At 40.7% G+C, this 27,801-nt stretch overlaps 1 protein-coding gene across 2 annotated transcripts; it reads right to left on the bottom strand.

The window, feature by feature from the left end:
* Positions 1-614: 614 nt before the first annotated feature.
* Positions 615-24,765, bottom strand: UBE2D3 (ubiquitin conjugating enzyme E2 D3). 2 transcript variants are annotated; one of them, XM_074147701.1, is made up of 8 exons: positions 24,281-24,719; positions 9,396-9,459; positions 9,278-9,309; positions 6,663-6,740; positions 5,725-5,830; positions 4,275-4,368; positions 3,709-3,758; positions 862-2,674 (listed from the first exon to the last, which is right to left on the bottom strand). In XM_074147701.1, the coding sequence occupies exons 1-7, from the start codon at positions 24,302-24,304 to the stop codon at positions 3,710-3,712; spliced, it is 447 nt and encodes a 148-aa protein (XP_074003802.1). In that variant the 5' UTR covers positions 24,305-24,719; the 3' UTR covers positions 862-2,674; position 3,709. The 2 variants fall into 2 exon arrangements, with proteins under 2 accessions (XP_074003803.1, XP_074003802.1); XM_074147702.1 differs by lacking the exon at positions 3,709-3,758 and having other exon boundaries at positions 615-2,674; positions 24,281-24,765.
* Between the last annotated feature and the right edge of the window lie 3,036 nt (positions 24,766-27,801).

The following is a 27,801-nucleotide window of genomic DNA, read 5'->3' as shown; positions in this document are numbered from 1 at the left end:
GGTAGATTAGTCACAGGCAACCACTAATTCAGCTTCTTGTTTTGGTAAAAGTTCTTAAATTCTTTCAACTTACTTCATGTTAACCAGTTCCTCCTCTTGCCCCTCCCCTCCCCCCCCAAAAAAACCAGCAAGCCCAAATATAACATCCGCAAGAAGCCTGCACAAGGCACTACCGAGACTGCTTCAAAGACAAAACACCTGCCATTTCCCACTTCACAAAGATTTTAAGTCTCAGCATGACCTCCATCATGAATATATAATATCTACAATTCACCCATCCTTCTTTCATCAAAATACATACCTTCCAATTACAGAAAATTATCACAGAAGTACCATTACAGGTGTATATACAGAACTATAGCGGTGCAAACAAGATTTCCATCTTCCATATAGTATTTCACTATCTTCTCCTTCCCTGACCCTCCCTCATCCACACCTCCTGAGTTTTATAAAGCCTGGAGCCTTACATCCACATCTTTTTAGTTGACCATGTAACTGATTTCAGTGACTAAGGGTCCAAGACAAAGTAATAAGCATCAAATTAACACAATTACCACGAAGGTGAGAGCAACATTTGCAAACTTAGAAATACAAACTTTTACCTCACTTGTAATGCTACTGGCAGCTGTATTTTAAGTCTTTCCATTTTCCAGCAAAATGGTGTAAGCCAAAACTCTTTGGTTAGCAGAGCAGAATTACTGTATGAACTAAAACTTCATTAACAAATTTCAGAACATCATTTCAGCAAGGCATGCGCTGTTAAAGAGAGCCCTGGTTTCTACATTTCAAGCCAACTAGACTTTAAAACAAGTTCACTTTCATAGTTTAGAAGCAGAACAAACCATGTCCAAACTACATATTCAAATTTTTATAAAAATTAAGGTTTAACATTTATTTTACATCTAGCTTTCCACATCCATGTGGGGACAAGGAATCAGAATGTACATAACTATAAGCAGTGCAAAAGTGGTGCCAGTGCGAAGTCACAGATGCACAATAAACTGATAGTACAAGACTAGAGAAAATGAAGCTATGGACGTTAAGAATGGAAACAAAAAAAAAAATCAAACAAGGAAAAATATGAAGGAAGAGGGCAGGAAAGAGGATGTTTAATAATGCCCTTGTTGCTGCAAAGATAAACTAATGGCACAAGACAATGTTTCTTGTAGAACAAAAATCCAATAGCAATGAGTCTTTATTCACGTTTAGTCACCTGACATGAGGAAAGTGTCTGTTGCATTAAAATAGTCATCAATGTAAATGGCAGCATGGCTGAACAAGTCCTTTTCAATGGTAACGAACATCCCACATAGTAAAGTCACTTCAACACAGCCTCATGACAATTCCCACATCAAAACAGTACTTTATTTCATTTTTTTTTTGCCTCATCATTACTCCCACATTAAGATCTTTCAGCTGTCAAGTGTACAAGGTGAAGGAAAAGGTTCTCAGTCAGCAAACACAGGTGCATCAGGAAGTACCTCCACAAATACACCACTTCAGGTCTGCTGGGTCCCAAGTCCATCCTTGAACGCTGGGCTCCCAGCACCACGTGTAGCACACTACTAAGGCTACACTACTATGTTAGCTTATTAATTCTGCATACATCAGGCCGAACAATGTGTCAACCTGCAACAGACTGAGCATTATAACTGAAAATGGCAAAAGATTCACTCTATTGAACTTTACATCATTATTTGATGTTAAACAATGAGGCAAATCCCAACAGTATATACAAAAACCAGCTTTGCTTTTACAAAAGATTTTGTTTCCCATATTGATTAATCCAGGCAGCTAACTCATTGGTTTATGCAACTTTATTGAAGAAAATAAATCAATTACTAGTAGAGCTATTAGTTGATCACTCATCCATTGACAACTTGCATCATTTATTCAGTGCTATATTAAACAGTGTTTTGGAAGACAGATTAACTAATAGCTCCAAGCCTCCTAACAAAATTTAAATGAATTACAAAAATGTTCTTAGACCCTATTTTGGAATACAAGGGATGTTTGACTTCCAATTTCCATTCTCTGTAAAACAAGAACTGGTCATTCCTTTATTGACATGCATAAGATACATCACATTTTCTGTTCTGCTGATGCTATAGATTCAGTACCAATTCTCCAGACACATCAGTTATGAGCAAAAGCATATAATAAAAACCTCAGTTCTCTAACACTGGAAGGTTTGGAACAAGATGGATGTTGCTACAGCAATGTTACTTCTTTGATGGGAGAAAACTGAACATCCATCTCCCCTCCCCCCTTCAGGTGATATCTTCAGTATCTGTTAGAGCAGTGAGGAATGTTTGTTTTTAATCTCATAACCAAGATAGAATGAAGACATTGGCCACATAATACACATGCTCCATTAAAAAAAAATTCTGAATCTTGGGCAATTGTTCTTGTGTAACTACTTTACAGATTCTAAAAGCAGTTATTGTCCAAAGCTGGAAGAACTAAAGTCTTCTCAGATGAGCATGTGCATGAATGGAAGGAGGTAAACAAAAAAATAAAAAAGATGAGGTCTGATAGGGGAGCAGCCGGATAAGAAAATCAAAAAAGGAACAGTAATTTAAAGTTTATTCCAGCTATAATGCAGGTTATTCTGACTTTAAGGTAGCATCACATGGCATACTTCTGAGTCCATTCCCGAGATATTCTGTTGTACCTGCAAACAAAAACAGGAATTGAATTAGCGTCAGCATGAAAGCGACAATTTCCTAAACAGTTAATGATTAAGTATCACTTTATTCCCATCTCCCCATTCTCTTCACGCTAAGAGAACTCTCTTCCTATACCACGATATACTTGAACTGAGAAAATTGAACAAATCCCTCCCCAGATTAACTAGGATATTCTCTCATTTATATTAAATACTTCAAGACAAGCAGATTTGCTAAAAGTCTGTTGTGGAAAACTACCGGAGGGGAAGGAATAGAGACCACTTGGGGTGGGAGAGGCTGGGGGAGTGTTCTGTTTAAATATTGTCCTTAGGTAAATATTAAAGAGTATCACATGCCATAAGTAAAAATTACTTGGTTAATAATATAATTGGATATAGAATGTCAAATTTTCCATTTTAGAGTAAAACAACAGTAAGCATTTCTCCACACTTAATATTCTCTTTCCATATGAATATACTGCTCAAACAATTTTTAAACAGGACATCAGAAGAATATTTAAGTACACTACTTCCACAGGAATTGAGCTGACAATTAGTTTATACTTAACTCCATGCTTGTCAGTAAGAAGTTAATTTTCAACTATACAAGCAGAACATAATCCTCACATATTTTCCTAGTTCATATGTAGCAGACAGAGACTGCTAAATCACAAAACGTTGAAGTTTGGATTGTCTAAATTGACCCTGTCTTGATACAGGGCATCACTTTGAACGGAATTCCGATAAAATCTAGGTAAATACTTACCAAAACAAGTTGACAAGCTGGCTCAAAACTTGATAATTATTTCTCTCTTTTTTTTTTTTTTTTTTTTTTTGGCCATGCAAGAGCAGTATCTGTGAGAAATAGTGACTAGCCAATACATTTCACACTAACCACAGATCAAGCTGTTAAATGTCCAAGTTCAGTAACTGGTGCATCCATTATCTGTTAGTTAATCCAGTGCCTTAGAGCATGCAGCACTCAAGTGCTGACAAGTTTCCGTTTTGTTAAATGCACCATAATGTGCAGATATTCTTACCCTACAGCATAGCGTATTTCTCTGTCCACTCTCTTGCTAACCTATTGTACCTAATTGGACAAGTATATTTAGCATTAATAGATATATAATAAACAAAGTCCACTTCATAGAATTCTATCTGTGGAAAATGTTAAAAACACAAAGAAAAAAAAGTTATTTCAACACAGATAGGAAAAAAGTTAAGAAGCCTTTTTACAAGGGGAGCACCACAATTAAGTCCAAGCTGCTACCAAAAGAAAGCACTAAAATAAAAAAAAACTTTTACCCAATATTAAGATCTAGCTATGTTCTATTTATGTGCAGTAAGCAAAAAACTGGCAATACATACTTTAAAATCCTGCTATGCGTGTGAGAAAAAGATAGTCTCCTTCACCCACAACTTCAAAGATATTAAGCCCCTTTGTTTTTAAATTATGCACTACGAAGAATAGGTGGTACTTTGACACAAAAGTCCTCTCCATCCCAGATTTTCACAAAGGCTCACTCAACACAATTGCTGTCTGTCAATGCACTCTTCACAAAGTTTGTTAAAATATTAGTCTAGTCTTACACAACTCTGTACTTACTTGTCTCTGTCTGTTTTATAGATACGTGCAATCTCTGGCACTAGTGGGTCATCTGGATTTGGATCACATAACAGTGAACAAATGGATAAGAGAACTGTGTAAAAAAAAAAAAAAAAAGAGTTCTCAATAGCGAAACAGGAGCAACAATCTCAGAAACAATGGAGCACAGATCGTTGCATTAGCACAATGTCAGCATAGGAGAGAACCTAGCAAGTCTTTTTCTGATATACAGCCAAAATAAATTTGTAACCCACTCTAAATAAAAAAAAAAACAAAAACAGAAAGACATGAAAGTTTGTAAGAACTATTTGTTTCCTATTTCCCAATACTTACAGCTGTCGGTAAGCACACAGGATAACAGCACTGTTGTCCCCTGCACTATGACGCAATGTAGCAGCCAACAAAAGCATGTTATTATGTATTCTGATGACCAGCATGTTCCATGACTTTAATCACTAGAACTTCAAATTGCTATTTTTCTAAAAAACAGACTGAATTCTTTCTCTGTTGTATGTAAAGTAGCAACACCCTGGTCTGCACTGCTAAAACTGCACATATATTGTAAAATAAAGGAGTAACAGTGTTGTAGGCAGCTATGAGGGTTTCATCCTCTACTCTCACAGCAGCCTTGAAAGTAAAACAATAGTGATAGCATTAAAATGTAGGGAATCCACATTCAAATCACAAACCTACTCCTTGGACAGACAGGAATTACAGGTTCTATGGACAAAGGAGCACTTCAATGGATCTTTTGAAGCCACAGTGACCAGTGGCTTTGAGGCAAAACAAAATTTGATCATTGTGAAAATATTTGAGTTAACTGTTATTTACTATAGTAAAATGAGGAAAGCTACAAAGCTTCTATTGCAGCACAACATCAGTTTATCCTGAAGCTTAGTTCATAAAGTAATGTAATACAATGCCAGTGCACAGTGGCAGAAAGCAATGTATATCAATAACAGTTTTCTTCTATTCAACCACCCCAGAGAGATGCCAATGGAACGCTGCATGTAATTCCAGACAGTGTCAAAAAACGATGCAGATTTTGTTATTAACAACTGACTTTAAATTAATCTTTAAAATAATATGCAAGTATGTATCTACATGGACAGCTGTAAACAAGCAGTTTCTCAGCCTTAGCTCAAATATACCACCACAAGCATGTTTAAATCCAAATGCTGGCAGATTCCTGTAGGACCAAGCTAGTAAGCTCTGCTAAGAGTACTGAAGCAAGCAAGTGGCCAGAAAAGACAATAGCAGCCATGTAGCAGAAGGTGTTAGAAAAAACAAATATCCATTAAAAACACAGTAAGGTATCATTATCAAATTGGCAAAACACAGGCTAGAATGAGTAAGGGAAATCAAGAGATGCGTAAGAACTCAAGACAATCAAAGCTAGAAGCACAGTATTCAACACAAGATGGATATGTTTCTCCTTCACGAAAGTTACCTTTAGAAATAGTTAAAGCAGGAGACCACTGTGATCTTAGAATATCAAGACAAATGCTGCCATTACTGTTAATATTTGGATGATAGATTCTTGTTGTAAATGCAACCTGCAACAAAAAAAATATGAAGAGTGTGTTTTGGTCTATGATGACAACGATGTCACCTTTTCTTCTCAGTCAAGCTATTAGTCAACTCAATTTACTCTAAAAGAAAAGGATTAAGCAGTTAAACTATATGAAATTCATGGAAATGCACCCAAGCTGCAACCTCTCAGTTTGCAATTACTAGGCACTCTATTTCAAACAGAAAATGGGAAAGTATGAGGTTGTGTTTTAATAACAGGTGCCTGCATCACGGTGACTATACTCAACAGAAGCGCCCGAACCATGGTAACACTGCTATCACACAGCTAAAACACTTCAAACATTGTGGTGACTCCAAGGATGCACTTTCATACTGACTGAAAATTGGAAGACAATGCTAGTGACTGAAAAAGCTACAAAAAGCTTATTTCACCATTATTGCCAAATCCTAACAGACACCGTCTTCACTGATTTTAGGCACTCAGCAAGTCAGTTCCAATCCATAGCATCACATTCCTACGGATCAACCCAAACGGCTACATTGTAAGACTTGACAGTCCCCTCAGCAATAATTCTATTACAGTAACACAAAGCTAGTGAGTTTTCCTATCATTTAAGAAAAATAGAAATAAAACGAAGACGTTCAGAATTCACATGTATGGATTTGCTTCCAAAATATATGCTAACACGCCCATTCTTGTGGTAGTCGGAAAGGGACCTAGCCATCTAAGATACTGTAACAACGCGTAGAAGAAGTGAGAACTCGACAATATCACAACACAGATACTGAGAGTTTCTGTCCTGTATTTGGTTCTTCAAAGAGCACTAATTTCACAAACGAGAAAGCAATACTTACCTTAGGTGGTTTGAAAGGGTAGTCTGTAGGAAAGTGAATTGTCAAGAAGAATACACCACCCTGATACGGACTGTCATTCTGTCAAAGCAAACAAATGATTCTCCTATTATCATCTTTAGGACTAAATATCACCAAAGGTGTTGTTTTAAATAAATAAGAAGAGAGGAAATTTGTTTAAACAACTGGACTGCTTAATCCACCAATACAAGAGAGATGCAATTAAAATTCAATTACTACTTCCCAAGTTAAGCAATACAGAACAGATACAAGTCATTTTCTGGATGGACCTCTCTGAGCTAATGCTTCATAGAAAACAGCTGCTCTGACAATTCACTCAGGACAACTTGGCAAAAGCATCCAAATGCCTCTGAGAGAGCTCCAAGAAATAATGTTAACAGAGCAGGGGTCCTGTCAGGTTCAAAAACCTGAAGCTCTGTGTTTGGCACTTATTTGTTATGACCACCCATGCTTACAGGTGGCCACGCTCAGCTGTAAGGACCTTCCAACCCCTCCTAAGTTCTACCTTTGGCTTAGGCATTGCTCAGCCCTGCAGAAAGCCTACAAATACACAACCGACTCCTTGTTCTTCGCAAAAAAAATATATATTGAAAAAAAAAATCAAACCAAACCAAAATACCTCACCCCACCAGTATCACCAAGCAAAAAAACTCCCATCAAGATTAAAATGAAATCTTCCTCCTTTTCTGTATTAGAAATTCACTGTGATCTGGTCTGGAAGCGTATTTTACATTTTCTTGCTCCAAGGAAACAATTATGGTGATAATTCATTCAGGCGTTAACTATTAGCAGCGAAGCAACACTGGGAAGTAAAAAAGCTGATAGTAAGCAGAGAGTAAATGGAGTGTCTAAATAGGGGTCGTGTAAGTTACTAGTTACAAGAAAGATGCAAGGTTTTACTTGAAACAACTACATCGTTTAACTGGAAGACTACGATGCTTTTAATTCCAGACTAAGTGCGAGGGAAAATGAATTTGAGATATAGAGTGCACTTCCAAATTATTTGTAAATTGAATTTTCATATTAATTGCAAGAACATTTCACCAATGTAAGCAAAGTGACTACATCTTAATTAGTTAAATACCAGAAAATTAAATTCTACAATGCAAAACAAGGGACTCAAACCTAAAAACAGTTATATTCTACCCAATCTCTGGTGAAAACCTATCAGTTGAGATACAGCCTCTTGTATTTGGTCAATAGGTACTACATGAGGCCTTGAGGAACCAGAAAGCAACCCTTTAACTACACATATTCTGGGGATACATTTTAGCTATTACAGAAACCCCTCTTAGAACGAGCTAAACCAATGCAAGCTCTCTTACATCTATCTAAGAAAATCACAGCTTGTATAATATCATATTTCAGAGATGGAAGGCCAGATGATTTATTCTACAATCTTCATCTGTTAAAGGCACTAAGCAACACCACAGGAGCACTGGAACTAACAACACTACACTTCTGTCAGGATACTGTCTAATCTTGAAACAGGAATGCAGACCTTCTGACACCACAAAAACCATATGGGGAAAAAAAGGAGCTGTACATTGTTAAACCAGAAAGGGAAGCTAAAAATAATAATCCCAATTTAAATTCAACTGATGTTTAATACCTTATGACTGTTCAGACACCAGCCACGAAAAATTATACTCAGCATAGTGCAGAACATTCTTTGCATTTGAAACATGAATTAAATTTGAAACATGCTATTAAACAATTTTATGTTATGTGAGGCAACTAGTTACAATCAATGAAGACGAGATACTTTGGAATGGAGAGCCATTTTTCCAGTCAGGTGAACTGGTAATAAGCACCTTTTCTGTAGCCATCTCCTAAAACCACACTTGTAGCTGGATCTAAAGTCAGGGCAATTCAGCGTCACTGATATTTAAAACTCCTACTCTCTAGCCTCACCAGAAGCATTGTGGCTGCAGGTCTACTGGCATCCAATATTTGCCTTCTCAAGTTACAGAAGGTTTTGTTTTCTAAATATAGATCACCAGCCCTGAGAACTCCAGATGTCAGGTGTTTGCAGGTTACATTTTCAGTAAAGGCAAACATTCGCCTTCTTTAACAAGGAAACGGCACATTCAGGTTTCAGATGCTTATTGGACATTTAACACACGCTTCCCCACCACTACCCCAGCCATAACTGGAACCGTGCATTTCAGTGACTTTTTCCTTTCTAATCCTAAGAGCAATCAAGATCTCAGCACGTGACACCAGCCTCTGTTCTAAGATCCACACGAAAGCATCCCAACTGATTTCCAGCACTGGGATCAGCTCCTACCACAAAGTTCATGCTAGATTCAAACTTTTTCTAAAGTTAAATGCAAACAGATTTAGTAAATACTAGGTGATAATGCCTAACATTGCTCTAGAGATCATTTCAGCTGAAAGATATGTCCTCCTAAAACATTCCAGCAATAAAATAATCAGACCGATTTCCCCCGCTTCGTTTACTGTTATTGTAAGGAGTACCTCTAGAACTAAAGCCTGATAAGGGGAGTTAAAAAAAGTAAAACAAAAAAAAACCCGTTTCCTCCTGAATAAGAACTACTAGTTTAGTATTACATCACAAGAATTTGAATACTTACAGGTCCCATAATTGTGGCTTGCCAATGAAACACTACAAAAGAAAAACTCCGCGTTATTATCTATGCATGATTTGCTTTGAGTTAGCAGAGCAAAACACACAAGTTAAGGGTTACTTACTGTCATCTCCAACAGGACCTGCTGAACACTGCGCTGGAGGATCACGGGCTAAGTCACTAAGTTCCTTTAAGAAAAAAAGAATAACAACATAAAAAAAAACTGTTCAGAGAAGGAACACTAATGAACTCAACAGTTTTTTCACTTCATGTCCAGCAAAAACCTTTAACAGTTTTTCCATATACAAACACAGAAGAATGAGCAATAACAACTATTAGAACCACTAGATCAGTACCAAAAATGTCTTTATAAAAGACAACCACCAAAACTGTACAATGACTATGCTTTTCCAAACAAGTATCACTACCCCTGCTGAAAGAGGACAGAAAGGAGAGCAGGACACAGAGCCTGAAGTAGGCAAAGGCCACTTTCTGACCAAGGATTCAGTCTTAGCCTGATCAAGGCTTCAATACAGGAAGAGAGAAAGCTATTGCTGTGTCTTCATGAAACAGAAAGCACATCCGACATTAAAACTCAGAACAAAAAACCAACCAAACCAACATAGAAACTCAGTTTCGTTTTCCCCACTACCTGCAGTAGGGATAGATTATAGATTAAAGTAGGCAGGAAAATTAGAGAGGGTGGTAAATGTTGGAATCTGGCAAAATATCTGTATTTTTTATTTTAAACTTCACATTTAAGACAATTATGCCTTTAAAATTCTGAGTGACTGAGCTGCAAAAACACTTCCTTCCCTCCCTCACCACAGAGGGAATGAAAACAGAAACTCCAGATGCAGGATTCCTTGCGTAGTATCATGATTGCTGTAATGAATCAAAGAAGCTCAGCATTAACGTGTTAAAGTGCTCCGCAAGTTACTTGTTTGGACAGTGTCTTTTAAAAATAAATTTACACCTTCAGTTGAAGCATGTAACAGACACCTTCCCTCTTCCCTGCTCTCTTTTGAATCTAAAAACAGCTTCAGGAACTTCTATAAATCTGCACTTGTCAAGGCATCTAGAAGTCATGAGAAAAAGGAAAACCTTCAGTCCTTTTCCCATTTATTAACAGTTGCACCCCAGTTATTTTCCTACAAGTCTATACAAGCCATTAAAGCGAGAACTTCCCATTATTTTGTCAGACATTTGAGAAACCCAGACATACTTATTATGCTGGAAACACATGCATAGTTGAACCAGGCTGCTAACTGTTTTGCCTGGGATGATCCTATGACTTTCACAAATTCTGCACTTGATAAAAATTTAGTAGGTGTAAGCCAATTCAAAAGGAGAAAAAAAAATTACATTCCCTGTAACTTAAAACACCTTGTTCTTTTGTAAGACAGTATTTCCTACAAACACTGAGAAAATACCATTACTCCAACATGTAGAAGTCCACACACAAAAAAAAGCCACAAGCCACACAAAAAAAACACCCACCAAGAAAACTTAGACCTACATTCCCCCTCCCTACACATGCCAATTTATATAAACTTTCAATTAACCAGATTTCAGTTTTGCACTGGAATCAGACTGTTTTGTAAAACGGAATTGTATCAGTTTTCATAAGCAATGGCACAATGAAGTGAACATTACAGTTCATTTCACTGCTGCTGTTATTTAGAAGCATGGGCAACAGCTCTTTCCAGATCATCACAGCAAATCCATTTTAAGTGCATTCCTCTACACTCCCCAGTTATTATCGGGGGTCCCTGCAACAGACTTATTTCTGCCATGAAGTATCACTTATTTGGTTTATATGTTGTTCAGCATCCTCCAGAAAAACTTGCTAAGTTAGATTTATATTATCTGAGTAAAGGCAAACAAGAGATGTAAAAGAACCTTCAGGTAGAAAAATCTTCTAATTTTCAGAGTGGGTTTCTTTCCATTTAACAAACACAGCAGGTTTTGTTAATCAGGCTTATTTCTCATCTAAATAGAATTTCCAGTTCTAAGAATGATTATATCCAAAATCTGAGGAAAAAAAAAAAAAAAAAAAGATATTTTGTCCCTTAAAGTAAGTTGTAGCAATAGAATAAGCAGAAAAACACAAATGTTACTACTTTAATATAGTTGTGTAGCTGTGACTGGATTATTTGAGATTTAATTAGGGAAGATGATTAGACCCTATTTTTTAAAAAACTATCACAGAGTCTAAGAACTATGAAAAGGCTCTTCATGCAGTTTATGAAAATTATAAAAATGAGTACCATGAAGACAAGGACAGATCAGCATAAAGTGGACTGTCAGAGGTGCGTGTATTAGACTAGAGAGCTCTTCAAAAGGTACTATTATCTTCAGAGAAACAAGAAATCAGTACTCAAGATGAGAATAAGGTATTTTAACACAGCAGGAAAATTAGAGTGTATCAATAATTCAAATAAGAAAAGCAAATACAAGTAGGATTGCAAATGTGAGACAAATATTAAATTTAGTAACTTCAGTGAAAAATTTGGGCAAAACCACCTTCAGTATTATTAAGAATAATTTACAGGCTGAAACATATGAGTTTTAATATTCCAGACTCCAGCCATTTCAAAATACACGTTCATACAGAGTTACCCCTTTTAACCACTTGAGCTGTTCTAGAGAACAAACAAGCAGTGATTTTCATTAAATAAGGACTGAAGTTTTGCCTGTCCCAAAACACTTCAGTAAAAAAAAAACCAAACTGTGCTAAACAAAGCAGTTCAAAATACAGATAAGATTAGGAACACACGATACGCCACTTAACATTTCAACCACAGAGCAGGTAATTTACCTACTAAATTCTGAAAGAATTGTGCCAAGCTGAGGTGGTGGCACACATTCTCGTGTTGCTTCTCTTCGATACTACAGCCAGAAGAGTAAAGTCTGTAGCAAAGCTGTTTGTGAAGTGCTGTGGAAGAACTCAGCAAACACGAAGCAAACCCGGACAAGCTTTGCCTGCTTAGAGTAACACCAGACCTATTTCGCCTCCCTGTTAAGTGTGTGACACTTCACATCTACACAAAAGGGGAAAGGTTTTTCTGCAACAAGGGGCCAGAAAGTTCTCTCTGCTTAACTGTAAAAGTGCCTCCTTCTGAAAGCTACAACTCTGCTGAATCCAACAGGCAAATTGGAATAACTAGAAACTAAACAAGCAGAGGCACATGGGCTGTGATATTTCGGAGTGCAGTTGAAGCTTTCATTTAAGGAAAGGAAGGAGCTTTTTTTTTTTTTTTTTTTTTTAAAGCTTCCCACTCAGTAGCAGAAACACAAACTGACCTTCCTTCTCAGCTTAGCAGTCAAGAGCAACTGTAACAGGAAAATATTTAGCCTGGAAAATATTTCTGACATCAAACTAAGCTTCATAATTTCCATAAGACAATTAAAAAAATAATTTTTAACAAATCAGCTCATAATTGTTCCCCTGCTTTCACCCATTTCTCACCAAGAAGGTAAAGATCATATTAAGTTTCATTTTACAAAGCAGAGTTGAGCTAGTATTGTAGAACTTAAAAACGTTCCCAAGCATCGTTCTGTAAAACTTCTACCTGTTAGGGCTTTATGCTTCTAATATTCCTTCCGCTGCAATACTTAATATCCCCAACTTTGCTTCTTTTCATTTACATTCAGTTTGAGTAGCGCTCTCTTTTGTCAAGAGGTACTAAGCTACATCCTAAACTTTCTTAAAAATTCCCCAAGTAGAACCCACATTTCCCTGGAGTCAGCTGCTATACCGTCTCACTTTACAGGTGGCTTAAGGAAAAAAAAAAAAAATTTAATTCCCAAGAAGCAAATCCCAAGGACTTTACATAGAAACAATAAGCCAAATTTGGTTCAGAGCGATGTGTTATATGCCTATCGGAAAGGATTAGTCTTGAATTACAATCATGACTAGTAGTCTCTGGCACTGCCAGAGGTTTCTGGTATAGCTCCAGCGTATCACCATTTCTGTGTCCCAGTTTCCAAATATAAAGTTGTGATAGTTCCTACTTCTCCACAAGGATGATTAGTCACTTAGCATTTTACAGATTTAAACACTGTTTAAGGAGTAAGGGCCAATGCTACTGGTAGAGAACAACTGCAGTGTAGCACATACAAGAAGCAATACATGTACAATTTTGTAACAAGAGTTTTGGGAAACTGGAGGATAACTGGAAATACAGCAGCAGTACCACTGTCACTGCAACAGACCGACCTGCTTTAACACCAGTTCAGCACTATGGTCTTCTGCCAGTTTCACATTAAGTCTGTAGCAAGATGGAGTTTTACTGGTGAAACAGACCAATTCTTAATCTTCTCTTTCTCTATAAATTAATCAAAAAGCTAACCAAAAAACGCCACCAGTATTTTCAGGAAAAAATGTTTTTATAAAAGCTAACTAATCTGCTTGTTTTGCACAAATGGAATCATAACTAACATAGCAAATATGGCTTATGCTTCAAGTGATGATCCAAAACATTAACATGTGAGTGCAGGACTGCGATCCCACCATTAAAAAAAAAAAGACACACTAGTGGGTTTTTTTTTTAAAGAAAAGCTTGCTAAAAAGCTCCCAGACAACTCCTTTCTACCAGCTATTTAAAAGATTACAGAAGTCATTGAAAGGATGAAGAAAATTTAAAGAATGACAAAGGACACTCATCCAAATATGCACGAGCAAGACGGTGAAGGAAAATATTTAAGGGAACTAGTTGCTTTTCTCACAGAAGTTTTCACGTCTCGGCAAATTCAGTAAGAACTGACAGCCTGATGCCTACCAAGCTGCCTTCTTGCACAGTACCAAGTAAAGCAGCATCAGTGTTAGCTCCTTTTCTTCCCATTTGTTGGAATTCATATTCCCTGTGGCACAACTGCTATGTTTTTCAAGTTTAAGCTGGAAATAGCCAGGGTTTATTTTTAATGATAGCAGCAGCTGACTTAAACACAGAGTGACAGAAGATCACTCACTTTCCTCCACAGGCATAAACTCAGTTTTTTATTTTGGTTTGTGAAGATCTACTATTGGTTTGTAACACAATTACTTGTTAAAATCACATAGTGCAGCTTTCTGGTTTGCAGTCAAGAAAGGAAAGTGGAAAAAATGGGGTTAATTCTCTGTTTCCGTATAATAACTCCTTCTACCTTGGAGGGCATAAAAGGTGATATACAACTGAATCTGAAATTTAAATAACAAAAAAACCCCCAACACTTAAGCCAAACAAAAAGAAACATTTATTAATTTGAGTGCTTATCTAATGTTGTCCATGTCAGATGGGTTATTTCAGAATCTAAGCATCCAAAAATTCATCACTGCATTAGTCTTACTCATTAGCTCACAGCTGAAAACAGCTTTAAAAAAGAAGGATTGGAAGCAGCTATAAAGGGAGGGGAAGAACATTTAAGCCTGTTTGAAGATTAAGAAGTGTCAACCAGCAAAGAACTACTGCCTCATCCCACACACCTGCATTTGCAACATTCACTTCAGCATGAAAATTAACTACCCCTGGAAGCAGAAAATAACAGTTTGAAAGAACACTGAATGTGGATTTCTAAGCTGAGTAAGAAAGCAATGGCACAACGCACATCACAAGACAAGTGTAACCAGCAGAAAATTACCAGTTTCAAACAAGCTGGCCTTTTGGTTAACACTTAATAAATGGATAAAAACAACGTATAGTGACAGCGCATAATACAGAAAGATGTAGGTTCCTATCATTTAAAAAAAGACATTAGAGCAAATATGCAGAGAATACACATGAAGAGCAGTCACAGAAAACAGTGAGGGCCAAAGAACACAGAATGGTTTTTAAGAAACCCAAAACATGACCAGGAACTAAACAGTTGTGATTGTCCCTATCTTGATTATTCTGTTCTGTTTTTCATGGTTCTCCTTTCTCAAACCTTTAGTACTACATTTTTCAGGCTACACACTGCATATGGTTTGTACAAGGTCTAGCAACAATATCATAATGGTATATTAAAAGACAAACACAGAAATATTCATGTTTTAAGCCTCGCACTCAAGGAAGGAAATGCCAGACTGCTGCGCAACTGTAATTAAGTCACTCTGTACGCTTGGGACTGTGATACAAACTACTCAGATGACTACCTGCTATCTTTTCAAAGAACCTACCTTTCAGTACACAAGCCCTTTGTGAATGAGACTATTGTCTACAGTCCTTCTCATCTGTTCTGATATTTGGAAGGTGTACAATGTAGGTAATGGTTTTCGGCAAATCTCAGAGGTACTGCAGCTAAAATGGCTCTCTACTGTATTTCAACCTTTTGCAGAGCTCACCGCTATAGCTGGACACATCCAACTGGAAAAGGAGCTCAGTTACCAACTTTGCTTTCCTGGTCCGTTCGCTAAAGGCACTCAAAACCAACTTAGAAAAAAAAGCGGCAACGACACACTTATAGTTGTTCTTTGAACTCAAAGGTATGGCTTCTTTCTCCCGAAGTAATCAAACACACAGCAGCTGTCCTACTCAAGATGAAGGAAATCTGACTGCTTTACGCACATCAATTCTGAGGTATTACAACAAGTACTATTCCCCCAAAATAACGGAGCTATCAAAACACATGCTCAGTGTAGGGGGAGGGCTCTGCACACTGACTAAAGTATATTGAAGGGAAAAGTGTGAAGTGAAGCACTGGTTAACTACCCATCCATTCAACAATAACCAGGTATTTTAATTCTGGCATTTACAAGCTTTTGAACACTGGACCCTTAAACTTAACATACTTTTCACTTGGAGGTTTTTCTTGCAAGAACCACACTGATCTTTGGTTCTGTATCCAGGACTACAATGCCACCCTCAGGGAAGAAGGTACCTAGAAGAAGGTAACGGGCCACAAGAAACACAGAAAGATGCACCTAGGTAAATGAAACAGAATGGTCAGGAAACGAAGGGACAGATTATATTCAATATAGACTAGTGTGAAGTGATGCACCTGGAAATAAGTTATATTTGAAGCAGGGCACTCTGGCCTGATGGCAATCCCCTAGGAATGAGATTTTGGCATGGTGTTAGCCAATTTCACACAAATGCTAGCTCAGCACTCATTAGATGCTGGGGCTTGGCAGTGTTACACGAGACCTTCCAAGACACTGCCCTGCAGCTTGTCCAGGATGCAGTAGTGTACAGCAGAACCTCAGCCACCAGCACTTGACACTTCAACCAGAAGCAGTATCTGTACGCACACTGCCCTGGACTCAACGGGACAGAGACCTTCTAGAGTTTGCCAAGCCTACACAAACATCAACTTTTTGGGACTGGTCGCATAGGGGACAAGTTTTGGTAGAAATCACAAATGGCATCAATTGGGCACTTAAAACCTCAGAAAGTCTGCACTTTCTGAATAGAGGCATAAGAATGTTCTCAAGGAAATGTATGGAAAGGAGGATTGTATAACAAAGTTATCAAATTACTTTTCTAACAAGTAACACCACAGCTGTAATTACTGTGGTGAATTAATTGTTTAGATGTAGTCTGATCTATTATTCTGAAATTTAATTATTTAACATAATGAACTCTGAAAATCAGCTCTCCTTTTAAAAAGCTGGCTTGACTTTTACCAGTCTGTGCTTTGTATGAATCCAAAGACGCACGCGAAAGCTATTGCAATATACCATAGGGGTATATTCCACTAATACAACTATGTGGGGATGATTACACTAGCTTATCTACAGCTGTACAATTACCCTATCATATTATGCTATTGTGCATAACACCCTTCATAATGGTCCTGTGTTTTGAACAGCTAGTGGTAGAGATGCAAAACTAAGGGCCTGCCTATAGGATTAGGTACAGTTACACACAGAATCAGCTCACGCTGAGCCAACAGAGTGTAAAAAAAATATAAATCAAAAACTGTTTCTGGACTGCAGCTGCTCTTACAGTTGAGTTCCACCTCATCTATCCAGAGAACAATGATATCCACAAGGGTCTTTAAAAATCTAAAAAAAAAAAAAAAAAAAAAAAGAAGATGAAGGAAAAAGTGTGTAAAGGCGTATTTATTAACAGACTGCAACCTAAATTAGGGGAATGGAAGGGGGCCATTGCTCATCTGGCAACTTATCACTCAGGAGATTCTGCTACATTAGTCAAGGCAAAAAGAAACTAAAACTAAGGCTAAAAGGAAAAACGAAGCCTACAGTTATTTGATTTAGAGAATTATCTGGCATTATTACTCAAACAGGCCAGCAAAGGTTGGGAAATATTGCAGGACACTCGTATTTACTAGAAACCTAGAAGAGCTCACAGAAGTGATGAGCACTTGGCCAACGTAACTCCAGGTTACAGAGAAAGCTCACCATGAAGTTAACTGAGCACTTAACACAATCCTCATGCCCTCTGTCAGGAAGACCTAAAGCACTTTAGCATCTGCACTCAGTTCAGCTTGCAACTCTGGTGTCCAGATGCTTGTGGAAAGGATTAAATATTTGTTTCCTCCTTTGTTTACTGGGCCCTAACATTTGCAAAGCAGTCAGCAATCCTTCCATCTTGCTTTCTTAAAAATCAGAATAAAATAAAATAAAAAAAAATAATCACAATTACACTATAAAAAACTGCAGGAGACCTTGAAAAGGTCTAGCGTATCACACATCCCAAACAGATGAAGTTCAGAACAAAGGCTTCCTTTACACAACATTTTAATACTGAAGTTAACTGTTAGTAAGAAGGCTCTGAACAATGTTTAAGCAAAAAAAAAAAAAAAAAAAAAAAAAAAAAAATCTATTTAGATTTCAGTTCTGAATCCCGCAATGTTCTATTCGGCTCATTTTTTCATTTTTCAATATTAAAACTTGTCTACATCCAAGTGTTTTATGAAGAGGTGCCAAAGGCATAAAAGCCAATTTAAACTAGTGAATGTAATTTTAACTGATTTTTTTTGCAAGGCTTTGCCAACACAACCTACCACATTTAATGTATCGGATAAGTGCCCCACAAAAAGGCCACTGAATAGAAAGGTTGTTTTTTTTTTTTTTTTAAAAAAAAGGACTCCAGTACTTTATATTTAGAACTTGAGTTGTTAAATTGAGATTCAAGAAGTTTACAAAACTGTCCATCACATGCAACTCAACACAGTTTAAGACTCTCTTCCGATAAAGCCAACTTGACAAAAGCAACTGCATACAAAAATATGCTACTGATTGCAATCATATATGCATTCTCACTGCCTTTGTTTCTTACCCTAACTTATTTTTTTCTGCATGTTGTACTGGCAGGTTACTACATCGTATCAGTCACAGGAGAAAATGCATGCCTGTAACTCGGCTCTCTCAATGTAAACTACAGCATCTTAGCCTGAACTCTCAACAGAAGTCAGTTTATACTGAGATCTCAGACCTAATGCTGAAGTGTAGACCACACGTTCCCCATCGGCCAGCTCTGATGCACAGGGGAAGGACCTATACAAGATTCCCAGGGCAGACAGTTAAAGTGGCAAAACCTTCCCATTTGCAACAGAAAGATTTATCGGAGATCACGTATCAATGCCCTAATCTGAATTACACAAAAGCTCTACCCTTTTCCACTCCTCAACAGCTGTCGCTTGACGTCTCAGACATGGTTAAGAACCTCCATCCTCTCTCTTCTTCAACAGTTTCAACCCAGTGGACACAGAGAAAACATCTAGTTAAAGATGTCCCTGTTTACTGCAGGGCTGTTGGACTAGATGACCTTTAAAGGACCCTTCCAACCTAATACATTCTATGATTCTATGATCCGCGGGCGGAGGATGAAGCCAGGCTAGAAGTGGCCTTCACAGTTTAACTGCTCTGTATTCAACAGCTGCTACTTACAGCTGTTTACATCCTTCCCTCTCCTTTACCAATTAACACGTGCGCGCAAAGAAAGGCATTAGTGCTTCAGAGCCGGTCACAGACTGGGGAGGCGGTTGAAGGGAGCTCATTCTGCAGAGTTCTACACCAGCTCTTCTGTAGAAGAAACTCACACAGGGAATAATAGCAAAAGCATTGGCTTCCTTTCAAAAACAGATCTTTAAAATCTGGAATGATCATAAAGAAAACGTTGGCTGGACATCCTTTTTACCCTGTACATTATCCTACCCAAATCCTTAACATACTGGAGAACTCTGTTTTCAAGGTATGCAAGAAGTACCTATCTAATGGAATATTGATCCTTGAAGTTCCGTAAATTACTTAATTGAGATTATGATCCCCTTCTCCCCCCATTCCAATGCACACATTTAAAGATCTATGCTGACTGGGAACTTGTTTCACAAGCACAGAACCCAATTAACAGGAGAAATCTTTTAAGTTACTGCAGTCCAAATTTTCTAGTTAAGGAAGCATCAATTTTCCCCTCTCATAAAAAATGACTAGTTCTTAAAACATGTCCAAGACCTTAATAGTAAGTAAGTGCTGGACTTGAATACAGGTATCAAACCTACCCAATTAAGAAGCTTTAGTTCCATTTTAATGTTATTTATTTCATAGTATGAATGTAACTTCAACTATTCAGATAAGCTAAATCTTAAACAGTATTTAAGTGATGACAGCTTTCAGCTGATGGTGAATAATTTTATTCTTACTTTAAAAAAAACCCACCAAACACCACTTACGTTCTTTAATGCTAGTGCTTCCAAAACTCCACTACTGAAATCTCATGATTTGAAAAATCAACCACTGCCTTCTGGCTTAACATGACCCTTTTAACCACCAAATGCCATAGCTGCACTGCATTATATACTTGAGGCAGGACATAGTCTATCCCTGGATACATGAAATAGTTAAGGTGAATTAACTGAAGTAAAAAAAAAAAAAAAAGGTAATTCAATACATACAGAGAGCATTCACAAAGGTTTAAGGCATTTTAACTAAGCTTACATCAACTGCATTTCATTAACGAATTAATTTTAACTTTCTGAGCCCCTCAACAGACAAATACAGACTTATTCCAAAGCATAAGATCAATCACGTAACTTCAAGTTATTTAACTATTTTTAACAAGTCCAGCAAATTAAATCCGAGACTGCCTGCAAAAATAACATATTGGGAGGTTTCATCCAGAGGAGAAAACTTAATTCCAAACAGCTTTTTCTAGTTAAACTATTTTTTTTTTTAAAAAAAAAATCATACTAAGTTGAAAAGAAGAGAGTAACAGTTTAAAATAAAAGTAATAAGCAGGCTTTCTAACACTTTAACTGAATCACCTCTACAAAAGCTACACCTTTAGTTAAACTAATGCAGATTTCCACACTGCCTTCCTCACTGCATATTACATCCAAGCTCTGAAAAATATTAGGGATATCTCCACGGTTAGTAGCATTTCTTATTATGAGGATCTTGAGGAGTGGGGTTAAAGTTGCAATTAACTACACATGTAGGAATAGTGTTGGAGGCTACAGCCTTGAGGAAAATAATTATTTAGTCTGCACCCCACCACTGTCAATAGAAGCCTTCTATCTGTACTTAAGGAGCGATAAATGGTTTTGCCACCTTCAGCCTTTAGCTTCCAGGATGCCAACTCCACTGAAGATTTTCTAATAAAATACCTTGACATAATGATGCTGGCTTGTGCTATGCTTAACCGAATGGACATAAACACAGTAGGCACAAGTTTTCTTAAGGATTTCACAAATGAGACATTTCATGCATACATCTCCTGTATTAATTCTATTTTTAGCATATCGAGATCACCGCTTGGGCCTTTTGCATTACCTCGCTTTAATGGATGCATATAGCAGTGATAAAATGGATGTATATCAGTGATGTAATGTTCCCAAGTTTCCTCAATTTTACGCAGTCCCAATTCCCTACTCCTACATAAACGTTTCCCTTCTACCAGATCATCATCCTTCGAACCGGAAGCACAGACATGCCACAGCAATTACGGGATACGCGTTTAGCGGGTACCACTCAACACTTCTGGCCAAGACAAGGTGCCACAAGCATGTATCAAGCATTTCCATAAAGGCTCATAAATCAATACGAATTTGTTCCATCGCCTTCATGATAATTGGGGGAAAATTTCACCTTCAGGAAACAACTAAAATTACAATGTAGGTTCACATTATTCCACAGCAAAAGCACTTGCTTGATATAATAAAACAACTGCCACTCTTGAGCAGAGCAAGCCGTACCAATAAAAGAGTTTTGCCAGTCGAATGCAGGCCACCCTCAGGGCAGATGGCACAGATGTGATGATGAGTTCTAGCATAACGTAATCGTTCTGGGACTGGCTATGTACCTGTCAACTACTCAGTTTGAAGGCAGCTTTTTAAAGCATGTTCCAGAAGTAGATAACCCAACACATAACACATGAATACTCACGTGCTTTCATTTCCAAACCGAAACTAGAATTTGCCAGTTATGTTTTAAGTATGGGTTTTCCTATTCTGAATGTGTAACATACTTCAGATTAAACTTGCACACACTGAAACAGCCTGAAAGTCTGATTTACCCAATATAATAAAAGATTTTGCTTGATACGTCAAGTCCATGAAAAGGGAGTCGACCAAACAGACTGAAAATAGCTTCGCTGGTGCATCTGGGATGTCATCTGCTGAAGGAGACAATGAATTCTAGCCCTGACAGGTAATACCACAAGTCAGACTAAATCAGCTACGTATGATTACAATGTTCTGAGGTCCTGGTCTCTCTTTAGCCTGTTCTGATCTAGCGCCAACAACGTACTACAAGGAAGCAGAGCGTTTCAAGGTCTGATCTGTGACCTTACAACTGGAAGGCTGAGGATCCCAGCTCACTGGTGACGGAGTGCCATTCTCTGGCTTTACCGGTTGGCAAGACTAAAACCTAAAATTCACAACCACCTTGTTACAAAATTGGCCCTGCTATTTTTGGATTTCAGCCTCAACCCCAGCAAATATTCGTATCAGAAACCATGCTTCAGAAGATAGCAATTTGCAACCAACGCTTTCAGTCTAGCAAAACATTTTGACTTTTCAGGTTGGCAAATACAAGATCAGAACTGTAAACCCTATGTGGATTTGGAAGCGTATCTTATAGCACGGTATGAACAAATTGATTAAAAATAGCACCTTAAAAAACCCAAAACCTCAACCAAAAAACCAAACCAAACAAAAAACGACTTAAAAAAAAAAAAAGAACCCTAGCTCAACCGTCTCACCGATTCTAAACTCCAGCATAAAGGAAGAAGCTTGCTACTACACAGTGCCATAGTGTAAGAGGAGACTGCACACAACAGGCCAAAACCCTGAAGTCAAAGAGATGACTTACTGATTCAAGGAGTCATGCTGAATCGTTTTTAAGGTTTTGACCACTGGATTACTACGTAAGTGGGGGTTTGCCTTGGTTTATATTTGACAATAAATTCTTACCTGCAGCACCTGAATGTGTTTCATAAGCACGAGTTGATGACAAAGCATACTAGGGAGTATCCTAGCTGTGTTTCAACTCAAGTGATATCATCCACTAATACAGGGGAACAAGTTCTGATGGCAGATTCAAAAGGAAATGTTTAGAAATTCTTGTGAGAGTGAGTTGTAATTTGAAGACAATTAATTTAGCTATCACTAATCCAGAACAGATTTAACATTTTCAGGGATAACAGAACTATCCCTTCACTGATAAATCGTAAATAACCCCATTTTAACCAAAATATGCCCACAAGCACTGCTGAAGAGATGTGAAATTACAGGGAGACTGATAGGTGGCAAACTTTATACACCGGCTACAGAAGCTGCTTCGTGCCACCGAAGTTTAGTTCGTCGATTTCAGGACGCACTGACTTTCTGCCATCTTGGCAGGCTACGGAGATGACCAAGAAACTCCCCTCCGCTCCTCAAATACGTAACCGCTCCACGTAGCTCGCGTAGGAGCACGGATCAACAGCGACTTCCCGGTAACGCCACTGCGCTCCCATCGCCTTCGCCAATTACATCCCGGCCATTCCCAAACCCGAAGCGCTGCCGCCGAGAAAACCTAAATAAAGCCGCCCGAGCGCAACCTCACGTCGGGAGCCTCCTTCCCTGGGATAGAGGGTTTGTTTTCTTTTTTTTTTTTAATTAAAAAAAAAGAAAAAAGGAAAAAAAAAAAAACCAAAACAAAAAACCACCACCCTTTCATCACCTCGGCATTTTTTCCGAGTTAGCCGCGAAGTTACTCCACCCGGCTCCGATTGTGCAACGGGGGGGGGGGGGGGGGGGGGGGGGGAAGGCGGCGGCGCGGTGCGCGCTCCCGCCCGGTGCGGGGGGCGAGGCGAGGCCGGCAGGCGATGGCCGGGTGGCGGGGAGGGCCCAGCCGACCCCGGGGCGGCGGGCGGAGGGTGGGAAACGCGGGGAGAGGATGGCACGGCGGCAGCTGCTCCGGAGTCGACGGGAGCGCGGACGTGCGTGTGTGTGTGTCATGTTATTGCAGAAAGCGAGAGATCCCGGAAAGAGCCCGAACTAGGCGAACCCGCCGCCATCTTACAATGCGGGAAAGAAGTTGCACGCCAGAGGGAGAGACCGGCCCGAGAAGCCGGCTGCCTGCCCCGGGGAGGGCCGCCATCGGACCGAAAGCCCCTCCGGCAACACACGTACCGGCACCATCCGGGCCGGCCGGAGGCGGAGGGGCAGCGGCGGCGACGCCACCGCCACGCCGGGGAGGCCCCGGCTTGCGCTGACATTTCATCGTCCCCGGGAGCTGCCGCTCCCCGCCCCGGCCCCCACCGAGCCCCCCCACCCCCCAACCCGGGGGCCGCGGCCGACCTCCGAGGTGCCGGGCCTAGGCCCAAGGAGAGCGGCCTCACCATCCCGTCCGGGCCGCGGCCCCGACGGAAGGAGCCGACCACTGCCCGGCCTCGCTCCGCCGGTCTCCCGCCTCCCCTTTCCCGCCCCCGAAGCCGAGCCGTGCCCCTCTCCTCCCGGGGCGGGGGCGGGGAGGGGGGAAAGGAAAAAAAAAAAAACAAAACACAAACCTCCAAAAATTAAAAAAAAAAGAAAAAAAAAAAGAAAGAGGGGAAGAGGGAGGGGGGAACGGGGGGCAGGCGGAGGAGGAGCCGCGGAGCTCACCTTGTTGATGCGTTTCAGCGCCATTGTGTGTGCGAGTGCCGCCGCCGCCGCCGGGCCCGTCTGTGCGCCGCGGTGACTCCGCGCTCCGCTCGCGCCGAGGGGGGGCCGGGAGGGAGGGAGGGCGCAAGCGAGGAGGAGGAGGAGGAGGGGGAGGAAGGCGGAGAGGGGGGAGGGGGCAGCTGCGCTTCTCCTTCCTCCGGAAACAGCCGAGGGGGGCGCCCGACCGGAGCCTTGCCTGCCTGCGGGCAGCGAGGCCGTGTGCTGGGGAGGCTGCCGGGGAAGCGCTCCGCCCGCCGCGCCGTTTCACCGCCTCCCGTCACGGCCGGGAGGAGGAAGGATGTATGAGGGTGGGGAGAAAGCCGACAGGCGCGCCCGCCCGAGAGAGAGAAGCCGAGAGACCCCCGCTCAGCCGCCACCGCTGGCCAGGCCCAGACGCGGCGGGAGGCGGAGCCGGCGGGGCGGGGCGGGACACACCGCCACAGCCCGCACTCCCCCCCCGCCCCCGCCCGATGGCGTAGGGGGAAAGGGGTGGGACAAGCGCGGCCGGGGGCCTGCGCGCCTTGCGGCCCAACCCGCTGAGTCTCGCGAGCGGTAGGCGCGAAGGGCAGGGCGGGGCGGGGGCAAGAGGGTTCTGGGGTCCCCCGCGGTGCCGCTTCCCGCCGCCGCCGGCCCGAGCGGGGCTGCCCGAGGGTGGCGCGGCGGGCGCGGGCCCGGGGCGGCGCGCACCGCTGGCGATGAGCCGCCGCCTCCCTGCCACGAAATGGCGGCGGCCGCGGCTGGGTCTCCATATCTGCGCCGACGCGCTGGCGCCGTATCCCTCCGCGCGTTAAGCGGCCTCCCCAGCTGTCAGTGCTTGAGGCGGACATATGGGTGCTGGTCCGCCTGTCCCCCGTCGGGCCGCGCTGGGGACCGGGTATCGCCTGACCCCGACTCGGCTTCGGAGCTGCTTTCCGCCCCTCGTTCCCTCGCCTGGCCGGGTGTCCGTGTGGCGGCGGGCGAGGAGCGCGGCTCAGGTGTCTTTCCGCCTCGAAGACGTGACACCGAACCTACGGGGCCCGGCGGGACGTGGAGCGCCTGGGAGCGGATCGAGGAGGGCGCCTCGGCGGGGGAGCGGGGGCCTGAATGCAAAGGGGTTTGCAGCGGTGGTACTGATACTGCTGAAAATCTGCCTTCGCCCGGGAGAGGAGCAGCCTCGGCAAGGAGCGCAGGCCCGTCTCGCAATGGGCCTGGGGGCTGCGTGTCAGAACCGTGCCGGCACCTAGCACTGAGCCAAACCCCGAGTTTCTGGGTCTAGGGAAAAACCACCACCGAAGGGAAGACACAGAAACACAGGCTGTCAGCACACGGTCATCAAACAATTTTTTTTTTTTTTTTGATACCTTGTGCGACATCTCCAGCTGCTTGGAGGCTTTTCATTGTGTGCAGCACAGGTCAACAAATACACTCTCAGCCAGGCTCTTTTTTGTCACATTAATAAATTGCGTAGATTTATGTATGTGGGGAAGGATTCCTACTCCACTTCCGTGGAGTAACAAGCAGAGAAAGGTTGCCAGGCTGCCTTTCTGCTGTAATGAGGGGATGCAGTGTATTAATACACATGGCATTCGCTGTCCAGGGAGTATGGATACGTAATTAGCTAAATCCATTGCACTGAACCAAGTTTACATTCGTTATAGTGCCTTTATTGCACTACTGTTCGTTTTCTCGCTATCTATCTAGGATGCTAATTATTACTTGGCTGGAAAAGGCAGCACATTCAGAAAACCTGATTGTGTAACGAAGTTTTCAGTACGAAGCTTGAGAGTAGCCAGCAGCAAATTAGGGGGGCAATGCTCTTTTTTTTTTATTTTATTTTAAAAATAGTACTGTGGGTAAGAAATACTGTTTATTAAAAATAGGCTTGCCGTAGTTTTTAAGCGTTCATATCAATGCACTGGCTGGAGAGAAAACAAGGCCTTGTACTTGTCAAGTCCAGTTACCTGTGATCAGCTAAACCATTCCCAGCAACTTTGTGTAGCCTTCATTTTCTGCTTATTATTTTAATAGTACTGAACAGCATATTCAGGAAGTGTAGTCCCAAACGATTTCATTTATCCCCGATTCATTTCGGGGGTTGGACTAGGTGACCTTTGAAGGTCCCTTCCGGCCCAGATGATTCTATGATTCTCTGATTTAATGTTCTTATCATCTTTATCAAGAATATTGCTGAAAAACATCTTGCCATTCCTTGCCTGCTCTGGCTTACGGATGCTATCAAACTGCTCCAAATCAGCAGTGTGTCTGTCTGTCTGTCTGTCACAGACATCCTCCTCTGCTTGCTAAATTGCTTACAAACTTCCCGAACTTTTTCATTGTTGTTTGTCATCTCAGGAGATTTCGGTAGTTAACAGTATTCCACTTCTACATTTTTAATTATTATTTGAGATTACTGACCTCTAACATCACTCCCTGTTTAGAGTTTTGATCTGCCTTGCGATTCGCATTTTACTGTATAATGAAAGGAATGAAGAAGAGCACAAACATACTGTTGACGGTGTGTAATTTTCTCTACTAATTTAAGGCAACAGGAATTGTTAATCTGGTAAATCAAGTTTTGTTTGTGTGCCTTTCAGTAGTTACGTGTTAAAATCAATATCTCTATTAGCATTTGACCCCAAATAGAATTTCAAATGTACTGAATAGCTCTTGTTTACAGCCGTTGCTCAGAAAGTGTTTTGCATATTTTGTTTTAGTATACCTGTTTAGACAAGCATTTTATTACGCTCACTGGTCACTTTTAAAAAACAAATTGGTACACTTGAGAAAAAGAATAAAAACCAATGACTCGTGTAGGAATGAAAACCAAGACGCATACTCACAGTTTTGTGGCCATTTCCCCAAGTGACAGCACATAGTCCCGCTTGGAGAGCATTATACTTCTCACCCTTGTCTCTTTTTCCTCAAATTGTGAGGTAAACATCATGTGTCTTCCCCTCAGCATTTGGAAATAAACTAACTCACATAGATTTTTTTTTTTACTTCAGTAGGAATGCTTGGGCAAGTAAGGCCTTGTAACCTTAAGATATTGATGTGCCACACACAAAGAGTTTCTCACCTTTACCATACACAGCAGGTGTACCGTAATGATATTTGCACAGGTACCTCAGAGTAACATAAAATGCAAGAGACACAGATGATGGTTACTGAATACGGGCCTTGCAACTTATTGTGGAACCACCCAGTCTATTTGGGTTTGCTTCATTTTAATTTGATTTTGAAGCTAATCCTCAGAAGTGGCTGAAGAGAGGTATTACCATGTCTAATCCTCATACGGCAGTGGAGTTGGGTTAGATTTTCAGAGGTTTATTATGCAGAACAGCTCAGTAGACGTAGCACGGTAATAAACAGTTTGCACAAAAACACTGAGAACAGACCAGCTCACTTGAACTCCCATCTTTGAATTTTGTTCGCTTTTTCAAGTACGGTGTTACAGAGCCCTCTGCAGCCAAGTGGTCAACAACCTCCGAAGGCTGAATCTGCCA

The sequence above is a fragment of the Numenius arquata genome, chromosome 5, assembly GCF_964106895.1.
Source record: "Numenius arquata chromosome 5, bNumArq3.hap1.1, whole genome shotgun sequence".
NCBI lineage: Eukaryota > Metazoa > Chordata > Aves > Charadriiformes > Scolopacidae > Numenius > Numenius arquata.
Note: the sequence above shows the minus strand (reverse complement) of the source record. Positions and strands in the feature narration are given on the sequence as shown.

Coding starts and splice junctions, on each gene's coding strand:
- UBE2D3 (XM_074147701.1), bottom strand. CDS start 24,304: ATGGCGCTGAAACGCATCAACAAG. Junction 9,460..24,280: donor CGCTGAAACGCATCAACAAG/GTGAGCTCCGCG, acceptor TTTTTCTTAAAG/GAACTTAGTGACTTAGCCCG. Junction 4,369..5,724: donor TGCTTTAACTATTTCTAAAG/GTAACTTTCGTG, acceptor TTTTTTACACAG/TTCTCTTATCCATTTGTTCA.